The 19,879-nt window shown below is 43.4% G+C and overlaps 1 protein-coding gene across 2 annotated transcripts in view; it reads right to left on the bottom strand.

The window, feature by feature from the left end:
- The window catches only part of MPPED2 (metallophosphoesterase domain containing 2), a 301,933-nt gene that overhangs the window by 178,584 nt on the left and 103,470 nt on the right, over positions 1-19,879 (bottom strand). For both annotated transcript variants that reach the window (XM_082270164.1, XM_082270163.1), the window contains exon 3: positions 16,239-16,420. In XM_082270164.1, the coding sequence (XP_082126290.1) occupies positions 16,239-16,420 (182 nt within the window). The remainder of the gene's footprint in view (positions 1-16,238; positions 16,421-19,879) is intronic.

Genomic DNA, 19,879 nt, shown 5'->3' with positions numbered 1-19,879 from the left:
AATCTTTTTGGGGTGCAGTGAACAAAATCCTTTGTGGGGTGCAGTGAACACAATCTTTTTGGGGTGCAGTGAACACAATCTTTTTGGGGTGGAGTGAACAACATCCTTTTTGGGGTGCAGTGAACAAAATCCTTTTTGGGGTGCAGTGAACAAAATCATTTTTGGGGTGCAGTGAACACAATCTTTTTGGGGTGCAGTGAACACAATCTTTTTGGGGTGCAGTGAACACAATCTTTGTGGGGTGCAGTGAACAACATCCTTTTTGGGGTGCAGTGAACAACATCCTTTTTGGGGTGCAGTGAACACAATCTTTTTGGGGTGCAGTGAACACAATCTTTGTGGGGTACAGTGAACAGAATCTTTGTGGGGTGCAGTGAACACAATCTTTGGGGGGTACAGTGAACACAATCTTTGTGAGGTGCAGTGAACACAATCTTTGTGGGGTGCAGTGAACACAATCTTTGTGGGGTACAGTGAACACAATCTCATACTGAAGGTTTGAGGGTGCTGCCTGTTCCATACTCCCCCTACTCCTCATCTAGCCTTTTAGGGGTACAAACAATAGTAATTGGGGCCTAGTGTGGTTGTGTACGTGTGATATACATACACTTTTTTGGGATCATATTTTCTATTCCGCTATTTAATCAAAAACCTTTGGGGATCAGTTAAATTGGGGGATAGTCTGTGTTGGTACGTGTGAGAGAGATCCACCTTTCCAAGTTGTTGGGGTTCATCTCATACTTCTGAAGGTTTGAGGGTGCTGCCTGTTCCATACTCCCCCTACTCCTAGCCTTTTAGGGGTACAAACAATAGTAATTGGGGCCTAGTGTGGTTGTGTACGTGTAATATACATACACTTTTTTGGGATCATATTTTCTATTCCGCTATTTAATCAAAAACCTTTGGGGATCAGTTAAATTGGGGGATAGTCTGTGTTGGTACGTGTGAGAGAGATCCACCTTTCCAAGTTGTTGGGGTTCATCTCATACTTCTGAAGGTTTGAGGGTGCTGCCTGTTCCATACTCCCCCTACTCCTAGCCTTTTAGGGGTACAAACAATAGTAATTGGGGCCTAGTGTGATTGTGTACGTGTGATATACATACACTTTTTTGGGATCATATTTTCTATTCCGCTATTTAATCAAAAACCTTTGGGGATCAGTTAAATTGGGGGATAGTCTGTGTTGGTACGTGTGAGAGAGATCCACCTTTCCAAGTTGTTGGGGTTCATCTCATACTTCTGAAGGTTTGAGGGTGCTGCCTGTTCCATACTCCCCCTACTCCTAGCCTTTTAGGGGTACAAACAATAGTAATTGGGGCCTAGTGTGGTTGTGTACGTGTGATATACATACACTTTTTTGGGATCATATTTTCTATTCCGCTATTTAATCAAAAACCTTTGGGGATCAGTTAAATTGGGGGATAGTCTGTGTTGGTACGTGTGAGAGAGATCCACCTTTCCAAGTTGTTGGGGTTCATCTCATACTTCTGAAGGTTTGAGGGTGCTGCCTGTTCCATACTCCCCCTACTCCTCATCTAGCCTTTTAGGGGTACAAACAATAGTAATTGGGGCCTAGTGTGGTTGTGTACGTGTGATATACATACACTTTTTTGGGATCATATTTTCTATTCCGCTATTTAATCAAAAACCTTTGGGGATCAGTTAAATTGGGGGATAGTCTGTGTTGGTACGTGTGAGAGAGATCCACCTTTCCAAGTTGTTGAGGTTCATCTCATACTTCTGAAGGTTTGAGGGTGCTGCCTGTTCCATACTCCCCCTACTCCTAGCCTTTTAGGGGTACAAACAATAGTAATTGGGGCCTAGTGTGGTTGTGTACGTGTGATATACATACACTTTTTTGGGATCATATTTTCTATTCCGCTATTTAATCAAAAACCTTTGGGGATCAGTTAAATTGGGGGATAGTCTGTGTTGGTACGTGTGAGAGAGATCCACCTTTCCAAGTTGTTGGGGTTCATCTCATACTTCTGAAGGTTTGAGGGTGCTGCCTGTTCCATACTCCCCCTACTCCTAGCCTTTTAGGGGTACAAACAATAGTAATTGGGGCCTAGTGTGGTTGTGTACGTGTGATATACATACACTTTTTTGGGATCATATTTTCTATTCCGCTATTTAATCAAAAACCTTTGGGGATCAGTTAAATTGGGGGATAGTCTGTGTTGGTACGTGTGAGAGAGATCCACCTTTCCAAGTTGTTGAGGTTCATCTCATACTTCTGAAGGTTTGAGGGTGCTGCCTGTTCCATACTCCCCCTACTCCTAGCCTTTTAGGGGTACAAACAATAGTAATTGGGGCCTAGTGTGGTTGTGTACGTGTGATATACATACACTTTTTTGGGATCATATTTTCTATTCCGCTATTTAATCAAAAACCTTTGGGGATCAGTTAAATTGGGGGATAGTCTGTGTTGGTACGTGTGAGAGAGATCCACCTTTCCAAGTTGTTGGGGTTCATCTCATACTTCTGAAGGTTTGAGGGTGCTGCCTGTTCCATACTCCCCCTACTCCTAGCCTTTTAGGGGTACAAACAATAGTAATTGGGGCCTAGTGTGGTTGTGTACGTGTGATATACATACACTTTTTTGGGATCATATTTTCTATTCCGCTATTTAATCAAAAACCTTTGGGGATCAGTTAAATTGGGGGATAGTCTGTGTTGGTACGTGTGAGAGAGATCCACCTTTCCAAGTTGTTGGGGTTCATCTCATACTTCTGAAGGTTTGAGGGTGCTGCCTGTTCCATACTCCCCCTACTCCTAGCCTTTTAGGGGTACAAACAATAGTAATTGGGGCCTAGTGTGGTTGTGTACGTGTGATATACATACACTTTTTTTGGATCATATTTTCTATTCCGCTATTTAATCAAAAACCTTTGGGGATCAGTTAAATTGGGGGATAGTCTGTGTCGGTACGTGTGAGAGAGATCCACCTTTCCAAGTTGTTGGGGTTCATCTCATACTTCTGAAGGTTTGAGGGTGCTGCCTGTTCCATACTCCCCCTACTCCTCATCTAGCCTTTTAGGGGTACAAACAATAGTAATTGGGGCCTAGTGTGGTTGTGTACGTGCGAGATACATACACTTTTTTTGATCATATTTCCTATTCCGCTATTCAATAAAAACCTTTGAGGATCAATTGAATTGCGGGATAGTCTGTGTCGGTACGTGTGAGAGAGATCCACCTTTCCAAGTTGTTGGGGTTCATCTCATACTTCTGAAGGTTTGAGGGTGCTGCCTGTTCCATACTCCCCCTACTCCTCATCTAGCCTTTTAGGGGTACAAACAATAGTAATTGGGGCCTAGTGTGGTTGTGTACGTGTGATATACATACACTTTTTTTGGATCATATTTTCTATTCCGCTATTTAATCAAAAACCTTTGGGGATCAGTTAAATTGGGGGATAGTCTGTGTTGGTACGTGTGAGAGAGATCCACCTTTCCAAGTTGTTGGGGTTCATCTCATACTTCTGAAGGTTTGAGGGTGCTGCCTGTTCCATACTCCCCCTACTCCTCATCTAGCCTTTTAGGGGTACAAACAATAGTAATTGGGGCCCAGTGTGGTTGTGTACGTGTGATATACATACACTTTTTTGGGATCATATTTTCTATTCCGCTATTTAATCAAAAACCTTTGGGGATCAGTTAAATTGGGGGATAGTCTGTGTCGGTACGTGTGAGAGAGATCCACCTTTCCAAGTTGTTGGGGTTCATCTCATACTTCTGAAGGTTTGAGGGTGCTGCCTGTTCCATACTCCCCCTACTCCTCATCTAGCCTTTTAGGGGTACAAACAATAGTAATTGGGGCCCAGTGTGGTTGTGTACGTGTGATATACATACACTTTTTTGGGATCATATTTTCTATTCCGCTATTTAATCAAAAACCTTTGGGGATCAGTTAAATTGGGGGATAGTCTGTGTCGGTACGTGTGAGAGAGATCCACCTTTCCAAGTTGTTGGGGTTCATCTCATACTTCTGAAGGTTTGAGGGTGCTGCCTGTTCCATACCCCCCCTACTCCTCATCTAGCCTTTTAGGGGTACAAACAATAGTAATTGGGGCCTAGTGTGGTTGTGTACGTGTGATATACATACACTTTTTTTGGATCATATTTTCTATTCCGCTATTTAATCAAAAACCTTTGGGGATCAGTTAAATTGGGGGATAGTCTGTGTCGGTACGTGTGAGAGAGATCCACCTTTCCAAGTTGTTGGGGTTCATCTCATACTTCTGAAGGTTTGAGGGTGCTGCCTGTTCCATACCCCCCCTACTCCTCATCTAGCCTTTTAGGGGTACAAACAATAGTAATTGGGGCCTAGTGTGGTTGTGTACGTGCGAGATACATACACTTTTTTTGATCATATTTCCTATTCCGCTATTCAATAAAAACCTTTGAGGATCAATTGAATTGCGGGATAGTCTGTGTCGGTACGTGTGAGAGAGATCCACCTTTCCAAGTTGTTGGGGTTCATCTCATACTTCTGAAGGTTTGAGGGTGCTGCCTGTTCCATACTCCCCCTACTCCTCATCTAGCCTTTTAGGGGTACAAACAATAGTAATTGGGGCCCAGTGTGGTTGTGTACGTGTGATATACATACACTTTTTTTGGATCATATTTTCTATTCCGCTATTTAATTTAACTGGGCCTCCATGCGAGACCTGTGTGCCTTGTTGCGCTGTTTTGAGTACTCCACCAACATGGCCAGTGGCAATGACGCCGTTCTCAGCTTAACTATCCCACTTCTATGCCTCCTTGAAAAAACAATTCGGGCGATGATGGAAGAGGATGTGGCACAGGATGAGGAGGAGGAGGAGGATGAAGAGGTAACATTTCCAAGGCTTTCAGGGCAGTCATTCGCAAGGGGCTCCGAGGGTGGGTTCCTGCACACGCAAACGCCAGGGACGCAATTGTCCAGCAGGGGCACAGTTCTGGAGGATGAGGAGGATGAGGAGGAGGAGGAGCTGGAGGAGGAGATGGAACCATGTTCACAGCAGGGTGGCACCCAGGCCAGCTCATGGCCATCACTGGTGCGTGGCTGGGGGGATACAGAGGACACGGACGATACACCTCCCACAGAGGACAGCCTTTCGTTGCCTCTGGGCAGCCTGGCACACATGAGCGATTACATGCTGCAGTGTCTCCACAACGACCGCCGAGTTGCCCACATTCTAACTTGTGCTGATTACTGGGTGGCCACGCTGCTGGATCCCCGTTACAAGGACAACGTACCGTCCTTAATTCACTCACTGGAGCGCGATCGCAAGATGCGCGAGTACAAGCGCACGCTGGTAGACGCCATGCTGCTGGCATTCCCATCTGACAGCGGGGCCACAGTGGAAGCACAAGGCAGAGGAGGAGGAGGAGGAGGTCGCCAACGCAACCAGGGCACCGCCAGCACCTCAGAAGGCAGGGTTAGCATGGCCGAAATGTGGAAAAGCTTTGTCAGCACGCCACAACAAACAGCAGCACCAGCAGCTCAGATGGAACGTCTTAGCAGGAGGCAGCATTTTACCAACATGGTGGAGCAGTATGTGTGCACACGCCTACATGTAGTGAATGACGGGTCTGCCCCCTTCAACTTCTGGGTCTCCAAATTGGGCACATGGCTTGAGCTTGCCCTTTACGCCTTGGAGGTGCTGGCGTGCCCTGCAGCCAGTGTATTATCTGAACGGGTATTTAGCACGGCTGGGGGCGTTATAACAGACAAGCGCAGCCGCCTGTCCAGAGACAATGTGGACAAGCTCACGTTCATTAAAATGAACCAGGCATGGATCCCACGGGACTTTTCCGTACCTTATGCAGAATAGCAATGGATACCGACCTTACCCACCCATTGTTCCATTTTTGCTCTTTCTCACTCTTTTGGGGTGTACCCTCATTTAAAATTTTTGAAAAGAAGCAGTGTTGGCTACCTCGTCCTCCTCCTCAGGGCCAGATTAATGTAGGGGCTATTGGAGCTGCAGCTCCAGGCCCCTACCTTTTATATAGGCCCCGGGTTGGCCATATTCACTGTTACCGCTCTTCTGTCACTTGTAAACACAGAAGTCTGGCTTCAATGCTCGCTTCCCCAGGCAGCACCCTCAGAACCTCCCCACACAGCGTGAAGGCCGGACAAGGAGGGACAGTTGGCGATGCATGGATGTGTTTATGGGCTTCAGAGACAGCATCCCATGTTGAATTAGGCATGCATGGCTGCACCCTTCCTCCTCTGGGTGCATGGCAAGGCACGGCCCTTAAGGCCCTTCAAAATCCTCAGCACCAAGCCCATGATGCTGTTAATCCGGCCCTGGTCCTCCTCCACCGCCGCTTCCACCTACACCGCCCATAGGTGTGCGCAGCCTATTGCATTAAGGTGTGCACCCCAAAGTTGAAATACACATGCATGTGTTTGCCAGCAGGGAGAGTAATGTATCGGGGCCATGTACCTGTAGGCAAGGAGAAATAGAGCAGAGCAGGTCCCAGGGAGATCTTTCCCATCTCCTCACTGGCAATGCTATGTGCCCTAGGTGATTAGGGTGTGCCCAGGCACACCCAGCACACCCTGTGCGCACGCCTATGTCACCGCTAGGCTTGTGACGGTATCAGATTTTCATGCTGCGATTAATTGATTAAGGTTTTGCCACGGTATACGGTATTATCACGGTATTCTATTATTAAATTTAAATTATTAAATTTCCACCTCACTTCAATTTCATTGCTGAATTTAGGGGCTTTGGTTCACTTATGCACATTATTATATAGTCAGTCAGTACAGACTCTGTGAACCAGGCCTAAAATAGGTCATCAAGCAGTGTCTGGCCTAACTGGTGATAACTGGTTCTGGCGCTCGGCTCCGATCCGATGGCCTGGTCATTAAGAGGGCAAATCCTTGTGGTCAAGAAGTGGTTAAACCTGAAGGAGGTGTTGTTTATAAATTACTTTACTATTGCTTTAGGCCTGGTTCACATGTATGCGGGTTGGTGGTTCACATTTGCACAGGCATAGCAGCCCATTGATTTGAATGGGCTGCTATGCCCTCATTTTCCGCAGAAAAAAGGTGCATGCAGCATTTTTTTAAAATTCAGTGGCCTTGAAATCCATCCTGCTTTTGCACCATGCGACTAACCTGCAGTTCCTGCTCTGGCAAGCTTTCTGCATTTTTTGTATACGTGGGCACGGCATTTAAAAATAAACAGTTTGCGTGTGCAGCAACGGCAGGTAAGTCGCATGGTGCAAAAGAAGGATGGATTTCATGGCCACTGCATTTTTTTAAATTCTGCATGCACCTTTTTTCAGCTGAAAACGCAGGCATAGCAGCTCAAGCCCATTCACATCAATGGGCTGCTATGCCTGTGCAAATGTGGGCCCCCAACCCGCATACATGTGAACCAGGCCTAAAGCAATAGTAAAGTCATTAATTGGTTAAACCTGCAGGAGGACCGGTGTTTTTATCTATTAATGACTTTACTATTGCTTTAGGCCTGGTTCACATGTATGCGGGTTGGGGGCCCACATTTGCACAGGCATAGCAGCCCATTGATGTGAATGGGCTTGAGCTGCTATGCCTGCGTTTTCAGCTGAAAAAAGGTGCATGCAGAATTTAAAAAAATGCAGTGGCCATGAAATCCATCCTTCTTTTGCACCATGCGACTTACCTGCCGTTGCTGCACACGCAAACTGTTTATTTTTAAATGCCGTGCCCACGTATACAAAAAATGCAGAAAGCTTGCCAGAGCAGGAACTGCAGGTTAGTCGCATGGTGCAAAAGCAGGATGGATTTCAAGGCCACTGAATTTAAAAAAAATGCTGCATGCACCTTTTTTCTGCGGAAAATGAGGGCATAGCAGCCCGTTCAAATCAATGGGCTGCTATGCCTGTGCAAATGTGGGCCGCCAACCCGCATACATGTGAACCGCCAACCCGCATACATGTGAACCACCAACCCGCATACATGTGAACCAGGCCTAAAGCAATAGTAAAGTCATTAATAGATAAAAACACCGGTCCTCCTGCAGGTTTAACCACTTCTGGATCGCAAGGATTTGCCCCTTTAAAGACCAGGCCATCGGATCAGAGCGCCAGGACCAGTCATCACCAGGTAGGCCAGACACTGCTTGATGGCTATATAATAATGTAATGTGGGCTGCTGTGCGTGTGTGTGTGTATATATATATTTATTAGAGCTGCACGATTCTGGCCAAAATGAGAATCACGATTTTTTAGCTTGGAATAAAGATCACGATTCTCTCACGATTCTCTGTGTAACAAAAAAAAAAAAAATTGGGATAACTTTACTGTTACGTTTTTTTTTTTTTTTTTATTCATTAAAGTCTAATCATTGCGTTTGAAAGACTGCTGCGCAAATACAGTGTGACATAAAATATTACAACAATCGCCATTTTATTCTGTAGGGTCTCTGCTAAAAAAATATATAAAATGTTTGGGGGTTCTAAGTACTTTTCTAGCAAAAAAAAAACTGATTTTAACTTGCAAGCAGCAAGTGTCAGAAAAAGATCCAGTCTTTAAGAGGTTAAACTTCCTTTCTCCCTGGCAGAGGGAAGGAAAAGATACAAATGTAATCATTTTTGTTTATAGTTAGGAGACTTAATGCTGAAAGGTGTTAGCTGAGTGAGTGAATGAGTCATCCAGCTCACTGAAATGTATCAATTCACAAGTCAGGCAGACTTGACAGAGAAACTCGGTATTTTAAAAATGCCACAATAACAATACCGTGGCTATGCAATACCGCGATATATCGAATTACCGAAAACCGGCATATGTCTAGTCACCGCCACATCCACCACCACCTCAACCTCCCTCCTACTCCATATGGGCCTCGTCCTTCAGAGATGAAGAAGAACATTGTTTTATTTTTCTGTTTTTTTTTGTTGTTTTAAGTTATTTCCCTATCCACATTTGTTTGCAGAGCACTTGCCATGCTCTTAATTACGTTTTGCTGCCATTTGCAGCACTCTAGCCCTTTCCTTTGGTGTTTTAGAGCCATTTTAGTGCCTTAAAGTTCGGGTCCCCATTGACTTCAATGGGGTTCGGTGTCCGGGAAAAGTTCGGTAAAAGTCCGGGACACGGACCCGGACTTTTTTTTAAAGTTCGGCCGAACCCGTCGAACACGGACATCTAGGTGTTCGCTCAACCCTAGTTACAACCAAAGACCTAAATGTATTTTATTGGGATTGATGTGGTAGACGAACACAAAGTGGCACATAATTGTGAAGTGGAAGGAAAATGATAAATGATTTTCAAATGTTTTTTTACAAATAAATATCTGAAAAGTGTGGCGTGCATTTGTGTTCAGCACCCCTGAGTCAATACTTTGTAGAACCACCTTTCGCTGCAATTACAGCTGCAAGTCTTTATGGGGATATCTCTACCAGCTTTGCATATCTAGAGAGTGAAATTTGTACCCATTCTTCTTTGCAAAATAGCTCAAGCTCCGAAAGATTGGATGTAGAGCATCGGTGAGCAGCAATTTTCAAGTCTTGCCACAGATTCTCAATTGGATTTAGGTCTGGACTTTGACTGGGCCATTCTAACACATGAATATGCTTTGATCTAAATGATTCGATTGTAGCTCTGGCTGTAAGTTTATGGTCGTTGTCCTGCTAGAAGGTGAACTTCCACCCCAATCTCAAGCCTTTTGCAGACTCTAACAGGTTTTCTTCCCTGTATTTGGCTCCATCCATCTTCCCATAAACTTTGACCAGCTTCCATATCCCTGCTGAAGAAAAGTATCCCCACAACATGATGCTGCCGCCACCATGTTTCACAGTGGAGATGGTGTGTTCAGGGTGATATGCAGTGTTAGTTTTCTGACACACGCTGCATTTTGCTTTTAGGCCAAATAGTTCAATGTTGGTCTCATCTGACCAGAGCACCTTCTTCCACATGTTTGCTGTGTCCCCCACATGGCTTCTCGTAAACTGCAAAGGGGAACTTCTTATGACTTTCTTTCAGCAATGGCTTTCTTCTTGCCACTCTTCCATAAAGGCCAGATTTGTGGAGTGCAGGACTAATAGTTGCTCTCCTTGCCCACTCTGACAGTTTAGGTGGACGGCCATTTCTTGGTAGGTTTGCAGTTGTGCCATACTCTTTCCATTTTCGGATGATGGATTGAACAGTGCTTCATGAGATGTTCCAAGTTAGGCATATTTTTTTATAATCTAACGCTGCTTTAATCTTCTCCACAACTTTATCCCTGACCTGTCTGGTGTGTTCCTTGGCCTTCATGATGCTGTTTGTTCACTAAGGTTCTCTAACAAACCTCTGAGGGCTTCACAGAACAGCTGTATTTATACTGAGATTAAATTACACACAGGTGGATTTTTCTTACTAATGAGGTGACTTCTGGAGGCAATTGGTTCCACTAGATTTTAGTTAGGGGTATCAGAGTAAAGGAGGCTGAATAAAAATACACGCCACACTTTTCACATATTTATAAAAAAAATTTGAAAACCATTTATCATTTTCTGCCCACTTCACAATTATATGCTACTCTGTGTTGGTCTATCACATAAAATCCCAATAAAATACATTTACGTTTTTGGTTGTAACATGACAACATGTGGAAAATATATAGGGGTATGATTACTGTTTCAAGACACTGTATATGTATGTAGTCATGTATGACAATCCCAAAGAAGATCTATCATAATAATGTTTTTTTTTTTTTTTTTTAGTTCTCTCCCCCTGTTTTTGAATGCTCTCTAACTCTAGTTAAAAAGTTTGACCTACCCCCTACCCACCTTCTATGGCCAATCCGACAACAACTTTGAAGGAGACAGACGATTTATAGCTGCAGCTTGTCTCAGCTGTGAGCACTTTCCTGAGACAAGCAACGGCAAGAGGAACGCATGGTCTGACATGCCCACTTCCCTCTGCTTTCCTCTTACCATCCATTGTTTAGGGAAACACAGCCAAGACAAGCTACAGCTATGAATCAGCCGTCTCCTTCAAAGCTGTTGTCAAGTTGGCTATGACAGGATTGGAGAGGGGCAGTTTGGAACTCATAACTTGAGTCAGAAAACACTTAGAAATATGGGAAAAAGCATTATGTGTACCCTGTCCCATAGAGGACAGAGCAGTAAAATAAACATTAGAATGATACATTTCATGTAACTCTACAGTATCTGAGCTCTCATGCTGGAACATTTACATTATATGAAAATGCATATTTGAAAACAAGTATGCCTTGGAGGTAGCGCTAACCTTCTTATTCACCTTTAGGTATAGCAATACGCCAGAAACAGACTCATGGGTAATATATATATATATATATATATATATATATATATATATACACATATACACACACACACTATATTACCAAAACTATTGGGACGCCCGCCTTTACACGCACATGAACTTTACTGGCATCTTGGTCCCTAGGGTTTAATATTAAAGCTGGCCCTTCCTTTGCAGCAATAACAGCTTCAACTCTTCTGGGAAGGCTGTCCACAAGGTTTAGGAGTGTGTCTATGGGAATGTTTGACCATTCTTCCAGAAGCGCATTTGTGAGGTCAGGCACTGATGTGGACGAGAAGGCCTGGCTCATAGTCTCTGCTTCAGTTCATTCCAAAGGTGTTCTTTCAGGTTGAGGTGCAGGCCAGCCATGTTTCTCCACCCAAACTCGCTCATCCATGTCTTTATGCACAACATAGTTGTATATAGTTGCGAATGTTGGCTAACTCAATATTGAACCCTACAGACTAAGACTAGGATGCCATTAATGTTCATGTGTGTGTAAAGGCAGACACCCCACTACTTTTGGTAATATAGGGTGTGTATGTGTGTGTGTGTGTGTGTGTAAATACAGTGCTCAAGAAAATTCAAGGAACACTTTGAAAACACATCAGATCTCAATGGGGAAAAATATCATGCTGGATATCTATACTGATATGGACTGGGTAATGTGTTAGGATTGAAAGGAAGCCACATTGTCTGATGAAAATAAAAAGTATTAACCTACAGAGGGCTAAATTCAAAGAGTGACGTTAATTTTGCACCTAGATAATCTCTACCCGCCCTTGGCCACCATATTGACAAATTATAAACCCTAAATAAAATGGGCTAAAATAACCATCAGGTTGGGTTGAGGGGGAGGTATGGCGGACACCGCACAGGTGCTCCAAGAAGCAGATGGTAAATGAGAGGGCGATGAACAATACAGAGAAAATAATGTCACCCTCGTCATATTGTCCTTTTATTCCACCCACCTTCTTAGCACGGCCATGTCTACTACAGAGTGACAGACCCTGCTTAAAAGTCAATAATGAACAAAATCAGCCAAGCATTACACAAGACATCCACTGGCTCTAACCACAATAAGATCGAGTTTGCCTTGACCTGGTTTGACAGCATCACAAATGAGTTGGAAGCAGTGGAGACAGCAGAATTTAGTTGCACACTCCCGCCAATCATGAACATTTTATATTAAAAATGACTCAGCAGGCACTAACTACCCGCAGAGCGCCTCTAACATTTATCCTGGCATTCATGGGGCTACCATGCTTAACGGTCCATATAGTAGCCAATAAGTTTATCTTCTGAATGGCCCTGTATCTGTAACAATACAGGTCAGTGTGTTTACCCAGTCCTGTCCAATCTACTGCAGTGTCACCTACTCACATTGGACACAACAGAACAAAGTCCACCCTTAAAGGGGAACTTCACTCTCTTAATCAACATATACTATATTTAATCCTAATGCTGCTACCATTAGTAAATAGATAGGAAAGTATTTGATATTTACTTGCTTTAATCTTTTTGGTTACATTTCTTCAATTTCTTCCCGGTTTCCATGCCTAGACAAATGATGTCATACATCCCAGGAGTCTTCAGGAGAGAAGGGAGGGCTCTCAGCTCAGCCTATGCCTGAGCTAAGGGTAGATGGATTCCAGGAAGTAAATGATACTTGAATCATCTGCCCTTACTCAAAATGGCCACGACCACATATGCTAGGGGGATGTTTTTCAAAATGATTTCCCAGTAAAATAAAGCATGGGGACATGGATGGATGGATGGGGGGGATTGCTTTGAAGAATACAAATGAATTAAATAGCATTTTTGGTTTGTGGTGCCCAGATGCAGTGCAGTTCCACTTTAGGAACATATCAGTAGATGGCTGAACCTGGCTGCATTGCAAAATAAATAATAAACAAACAAGATAATGGCCCATTCACACTTGACAATATGTATTAAAAGCTAACTAATTAATAATACGAATAGTAATAATAAATGCACACATATAATGTTCATATTCATAAATGCCCATATTTTCGCTGAAAAAAAGAACTTTTCATACATTTCTTTAAAAAAAATGAGCCTGCAAAACATTGCAACCATAATCAGTGGGTCAGGGGTGCAATGTCAGGTTCCTGCAGACCCTTCGTCTGGCTCCTCGTCCATACTGAGGTGCGGGATTTGACTTGGAGAGCTGGAGGAATGTCAATGGACTAAGAGTGTGGTGATCACCACATTTATTCCTCTGATTCGTCTGCCACAATATCAGATGGGACCTGTAAATCTCTGTAAATGAATGATGTGGCTGTGTGGTTGGAATCCTGATTCCTAATCTGCAAGCTTCTGTGGGGGGATGGGGGGAGAATGAACCCTCACATGCTTTCAAAGGAGGGGCGTTTTCTGGAGGGGTCCACTTGCCACAATGTTAGACAATGTTTCTGGGGGGGGGGGGGGGGTGTCCACTTTGCCCAACGGCCCTAAAATTGGGTGTAATATGTAGCATGATCTTAAAGGTGGACCGCTCACAGTGCGGTGCAATATTTAGCCCATTCATTTGAAAGGGCCAAAATTTCACTGTAAAACTCTTCACAATTCAAAAACGCACCATACCAAATCACTTGGCACGGTGGTATTATGCAATCAAGACCAGGCAAATGCAGTGTGTTTGCGATTTTGTGTTAGGGGTGTCATTAGGAATTTGTTGACACCAGCAGCAAACCCTTTACGTTTTGACTGCTCTGCCCTGCCCTCTGTCTGCCTGGTGCTTAAAGTTACAGGAACGTTCCAATGGGTGCACCTGATGTAAGGGGGCACTATGATGGGGACACCTGATGTAAGAGGGTACTATGATAGGGACACCTGATGTAAGGGGGCACTATGATAGGGACACCTGATGTAAGGGAGCACTATTATGGGGACACCTGATCTAAAGGGGCACTATGATGGGGACACCTGATGTAAGGGGGCACCCTGATGGGGACATCTGATGTAAGGATACACTCTGATGGGGACACCTGATGTAAGAGGGGACTATGATAGGGACACCTGATGTAAGGGGGCACTATTACGGGGACACCTGATGTAAGATGGGAATATGATAGGGACACCTGATGTAAGGGGGCACTATAATAGGGACACCTGATATAAGGGGACAATATGATGGGGACACCTGATGTAAGGGGGCACCCTGATGGGGACATCTGATGTAAGGGGGCACCCTGATGGGGACATCTGATGTAAGGAGGCACTCTGATGGGGACACCTGATGTAAAGGGGGCACTCTGATGGGGACACCTGATGAAAGGGGACACCCTGATGGGGACATCTGATGTAAGGAGGCACTCTGATGGGGACATCTGATGTAAAGGGGACACCCTGATGGGGACATCTGATGTAAGGATACACTCTGATGGGGACACCTGATGTAAGAGGGGACTATGATAGGGACACCTGATGTAAGGGGGCACTATGATGGGGACACCTGATGTAGGAGGGGACTATGATAGAGACACCTGATGTAAGGAGGCACTATGATGGGGACACCTGATGTAAGAGGGGACTATGATAGGGACACCTGATGTAAGGGGGCACTATAATAGGGACACCTGATATAAGGGGGCAATATGATGGGGACACCTGATGTAAGGGGGAACTATGATGGGGACACCTGATGTAAAGGGGGCACTCTGATGGGGACACCAGATGAAAGGGGACACCCTGATGGGGACACCTGCTGTATAGGGGCACGCTGATGGGGATACCAGATGTAAGAGGGGACTATGATAGGGACACCTGATGTAAGGGGGCACTATAATAGGGACACCTGATATAAGGGGGCAATATGATGGGGACACCTGATGTAAGGGGGCACTATGATGGGGACACCTGATGTAAAGGGGGCACTCTGATGGGGACACCTGATGAAAGGGGACACCCTGATGGGGACATCTGATGTAAGGAGGCACTCTAATGGGGACATCTGATGTAAGGAGGCACTCTGATGGGGACACCAGATGTAAGGGGGTACGCTGATGGGGACACCTGCTGTATAGGGGCACGCTGATGGGGATACCAGATGTAAGGGGGAACTCTGATGGGGGCACCTGATGTAAGGGGACACTCTGATGGGGGCATTTGATGTAAGGGGGCACCCTGATTGGGACATCTGATGTAAGGGAGCACCCTAATGGGGGGACACCTGATGTAAGGGGACACCCTGATGGGGACATTTGATGCAAGGGGTAACTCTGATGTAAGGGAGCTCCCTGATAGGGACACCTGATGAAAGGGGGCACACTGAAAACTAACAATAAATATATTTTTTTTAAATGCTATGGAAATTGCACTTTTTTTTATTTTTTTTACATAAAATGACTACAAATATACTAGGATTTAAATCATAAAACAAACATGAGATTTGGACTCTGTTGGAAGAAACTTTACAGAACAAACTCCCTAGATTCTTTACACAAACCAAAGGCACTCCATTTTCAGCTTTGTGACTGCAATTTCCAGATCACATTTGACTCAACAGAAAAGTAGTCACTTTTTAAAAACTAAGTATCGTTATTTCTGGTGTGTTAGCTGTGTGAAGTGAGCCTCATGTCAGTTTAAATCCACATTTAGAGCTGTGTAAAGGCAATGGGAGACTAACCCATCCATCGGCCACCCACAACCAAAATATCAATTATATGCGAGCGTGTCCTTTTGATGCAGACCTCACTTACTATGCACAAACACATTTCAAGAATTGAATTAACTGTACAAGTATGTTAACCAGCAGACACGGTTATTTGTGTTTGTACAGCGTAAACACAAAGAATGTAAAATTGTCACTTCACGCTCTTAATTCACCTTTAATTGCAGATTCATCAGCATCTGAAGCAGAACACAGAGAAGAATCAAGTACTTACATTTAATTAGAGGACAATGAGAGAGATGGCCAAAAAAAAGGTTAATCAGGGTCACCGGCAAGCAACAGATCCTTACCTAACCAGTCATTAAACTTCTTAACCTCTGAAGGCAGGCCCAGCTCGGTGAAATCACCCGTGTGCAGCAGAATGTCCCCATATGGCATCTGGATGCCATCTGTCCTGGAGTGTGTGTCAGATACGCAGACGAAACGCGTGTGGCCGGCTGGTTTGGGAGTGTCATAAGGGATGGGGTCTACCCTGCAGCAGAGATAATTAAACAAGTGTTACAAGTTGGAAACACAACAGATGCATAAGCCTGGAAAGGAGAAAATCAGACGTACAATGAAAAGCAAAACAGAGAATTTACATTTCAGTTCTGGAAAAATTGTATAGAAAAGTGACACGCTATGGGTGAAAAATTGAAAGCCCAATTCCAGTAAAACCAATATATACAATATATATATATATATATACATACACACATATATATTACTAATAAGAAAATAGATATATATTACTAATACACACATTCAAATACAATATATTTTATATATGTAATAATATATTACACACACACATTATATAGAAATAGATTTCACTGAAAACAATACGGTATACCAATTACTAATATTGTAATCTATTTTCTTGCATTCAGCAAAGACATTGTGATGTCTGCTAGACAGATACTAGGTAGATGGGGTAATAGATCAATGCTCTGGTTTGGATCAGCCAGTAGGGTGCAGAATGTTTTCCAGTAGGCAGCTCTCTAATGGTGGCCCTACATGTTTCTATTTTATTATCCAATCAATGGTGATTGAAAAAAAAAATGGAATAGTCATAACTTAGGCTGGCCATACATTATACAATTTTTTTGTTCAATTTCCTTTAGATTTACCTTTACCAATGTAGTGCAAGGGCCTGCCTGATTGCATATAAATTGGAAGTGTTAATGTTTTGACCTCAGATTATATGGTAAATCTAAAGGAAAAGTGTGTAATGTATGGTCAGACTTACCTTCCAATCAATTTAGATCAGATCTGATCAAATGTAGCTGATCGACCAGGGTGAAAAATGATCTCTTGTTTTGCAGCAATAAATGCTTTGGTCATGTATTCGATTTTATTACCATCAATCAGAATTTAAGATTGCATGTTAGAAACAGAAATGCGATTGATAGCCTATGATCGTACATTTCAACTATTGATTGGAATCCAATTCCCTACAAGTGGCATTTAGATTGATTGGGTTGTCGACTATAAATCGATTATCGTGAAAGATCGATGGTAAAAGTAATCAATCATTTATCCTATATTATCATATATATGCGTGTATGGCCCATCATAGGACAGACCGTAACCTGGAAAAACTGACTGTACAATTTCCTTTAGATCTACCATTAACTATGTAGTGCAAGGGCCTGTCTCAAAATAATACAAGAACAAATACAAGTTGCACTAAAATGAAAAATAAAAAATACAAAATGTCAAAAGTGACAAATATTGCAAAGAATGATGAAATTAAATTCACCATAAAAAATCCAATATTGGGTGAAAAATATATATTCAAAGTCCAAATATTAACCACTTCAGCCCCCAAAGGTTTTAACCCCTTAATGACCAATCCATTTTTCGCGATTCGGCACCGTGTTTCTTTAACTAACAATTGTGCGGTCATGCAATGCTGTACCCAAGTACAATCGATGTCCTTTTTTCCCCACAAATAGAGCTTTCTTTTGGTGGTATTTGATCACCTCTGCGGTTTTTAGATTTTGTCGCTATAAACAAAAATAGCGACAATTTTGAAAAAAAAAAAAAAAACAATATTTTTCACTTTCTGCTATAAAACATTCCCAATAACAAAATTTAAAATCAATTTTTTTATCAGTTTAGGCCAATTTGTATTCTGCTACATATTTTTGGTAAAAAAAAAAATCCCACAAAACGTGTGTTAATTGGTTTGTGCAAAAGTTATAGCATTTACAAACTATGGGATAGATTTTTGGACTTTTTATTTTTTTTTATGTTTTTTTGTTGTTTTTATTAGTAATGGCGGACAAATCTGACACTAAGTGAAACTTTTTGGGGAACAATGACACTAATACAGTGATCAGTGCTGAATAATAATTGTGCTTCTAAATTGTGCTTACTAACTGTGGGGGGGGGCTCTGTGACAGGCACACAGAGATCGGCGTTTCAGCTTAGCTAAGACACACAATCTTCTTGTGCCTGTCTGACAGGGGAGCTGCCTGCCTTGTTTACCTTATGGCCTCCTGACAGTTTTTCCCTAAAGATTGCGGGAGGCCGGCGGCGATTGGCCCGCTCCTCCCGTGGTCTGGCTCTAATCACAGCGGGAACACGGCTCTGGCAGCGCGCGCCACATGCATTTAATCACGTAGATCTACGTGATTATGCGCAGCCAAGCCGCCCTGCAGCAGTAAATCTGTGTGGGGCGGCCGGCAAGTGGTTAAACACACACACATATTTATATATATATTTTTTTTATTGTTTAGGTTTGTCCTCGTATTACATAGTTTTGATAAATCCAAGAGATTGTACAGAGTTTGTGTAGTCAGCATAGCATAGCATGCAGCATATGGCCAGCATAAGGGCTGCAGTTTTGCTCCTTAAGAATATTGGGGAATAGTAGGAAGTGAAGTAATACATGATTCTTATAGTCCAGAAATGATGTATTGGTCACAGATTTCTTTAAAAACTGAGAGCACTTTTCGGGGGCTTTTGACATTTTCCTTTATCAAGGCTACAATATAACAAGGGCTTAAAGGAGAGATTTGGGGTTTAAAAAAACAAACACAGACTCATCTCAATGTTGTATCAGCCTCTTGCCAGCTCTAGGCTTGAGAACTAAGCTATCGCATAACTGCTGATCACTCATTTCTCGGTCCACTGTGTGCAGAGAGCAATGACTGTCAGTCACTGCTCTTGCTCTGCACTCACTGGAGCGCCAGGCTGGAGATGGGGAGGGTATGGCTGATTTTGGCACTCAGTTTAGGATGGCCTATACAAGACTATAGAGCAGCCTTTTTCAACCAGGGTGCCTGTGCACCCTGGGGTGCCTTGAGATTTCTTCAGGGGTGCCTTAGAAAAATGTCTACAAATTGCCCCAAAATTGTATATGTAATGGATCAACCAGCACCCCGACCGGGTACCTCCTTTGACAGATGCTCCTAGTGCTTCCCGAGGGCTCCAAGCACTCCACCAGACACCATAACTGCATCAGACCCCACTAACCGCCGCAGCCTGGTTAGGGTCTCGCCATCTCCTACCCACCCTGGACCTACGACAGGGCTCCAGGTTCCTGTAGGTGAACCTCTCTTTCCCCAGAAAGGGGAGCAGGAACAAGCTCTACACAAGCTCTTACAAGAGCTTAGTGATTATCCAAGGGAGTATGAAAGACCATAGCAATCCCTTGTAGCATATTCCCTCAATAAGAGACAGGACTCTAGATTGAGAGTGAACTAACTCAACTTTATTGAACAAGAAACAGACTTATATACAGTTTTCCCCCACAAGGATACCGCCCAGGTGGACCTTGTTGAGGACTGGACGTGACATTAACAATCCAATAGAAACAGGGTTTTACACTCTCATACAGTCTACACAATCCCTCCCCCCTAACCTAAATTAATTATCTAGCCATCTGGACAGAACAATGTGAGGTCATTAACATATAACAATGAGACAGGTAAACTTTAACACA

The sequence above is a fragment of the Pelophylax lessonae genome, assembly GCF_965119305.1.
Source record: "Pelophylax lessonae genome assembly, chromosome: 10".
NCBI lineage: Eukaryota > Metazoa > Chordata > Amphibia > Anura > Ranidae > Pelophylax > Pelophylax lessonae.
This window is presented reverse-complemented; position numbering and strand designations above follow the sequence as displayed.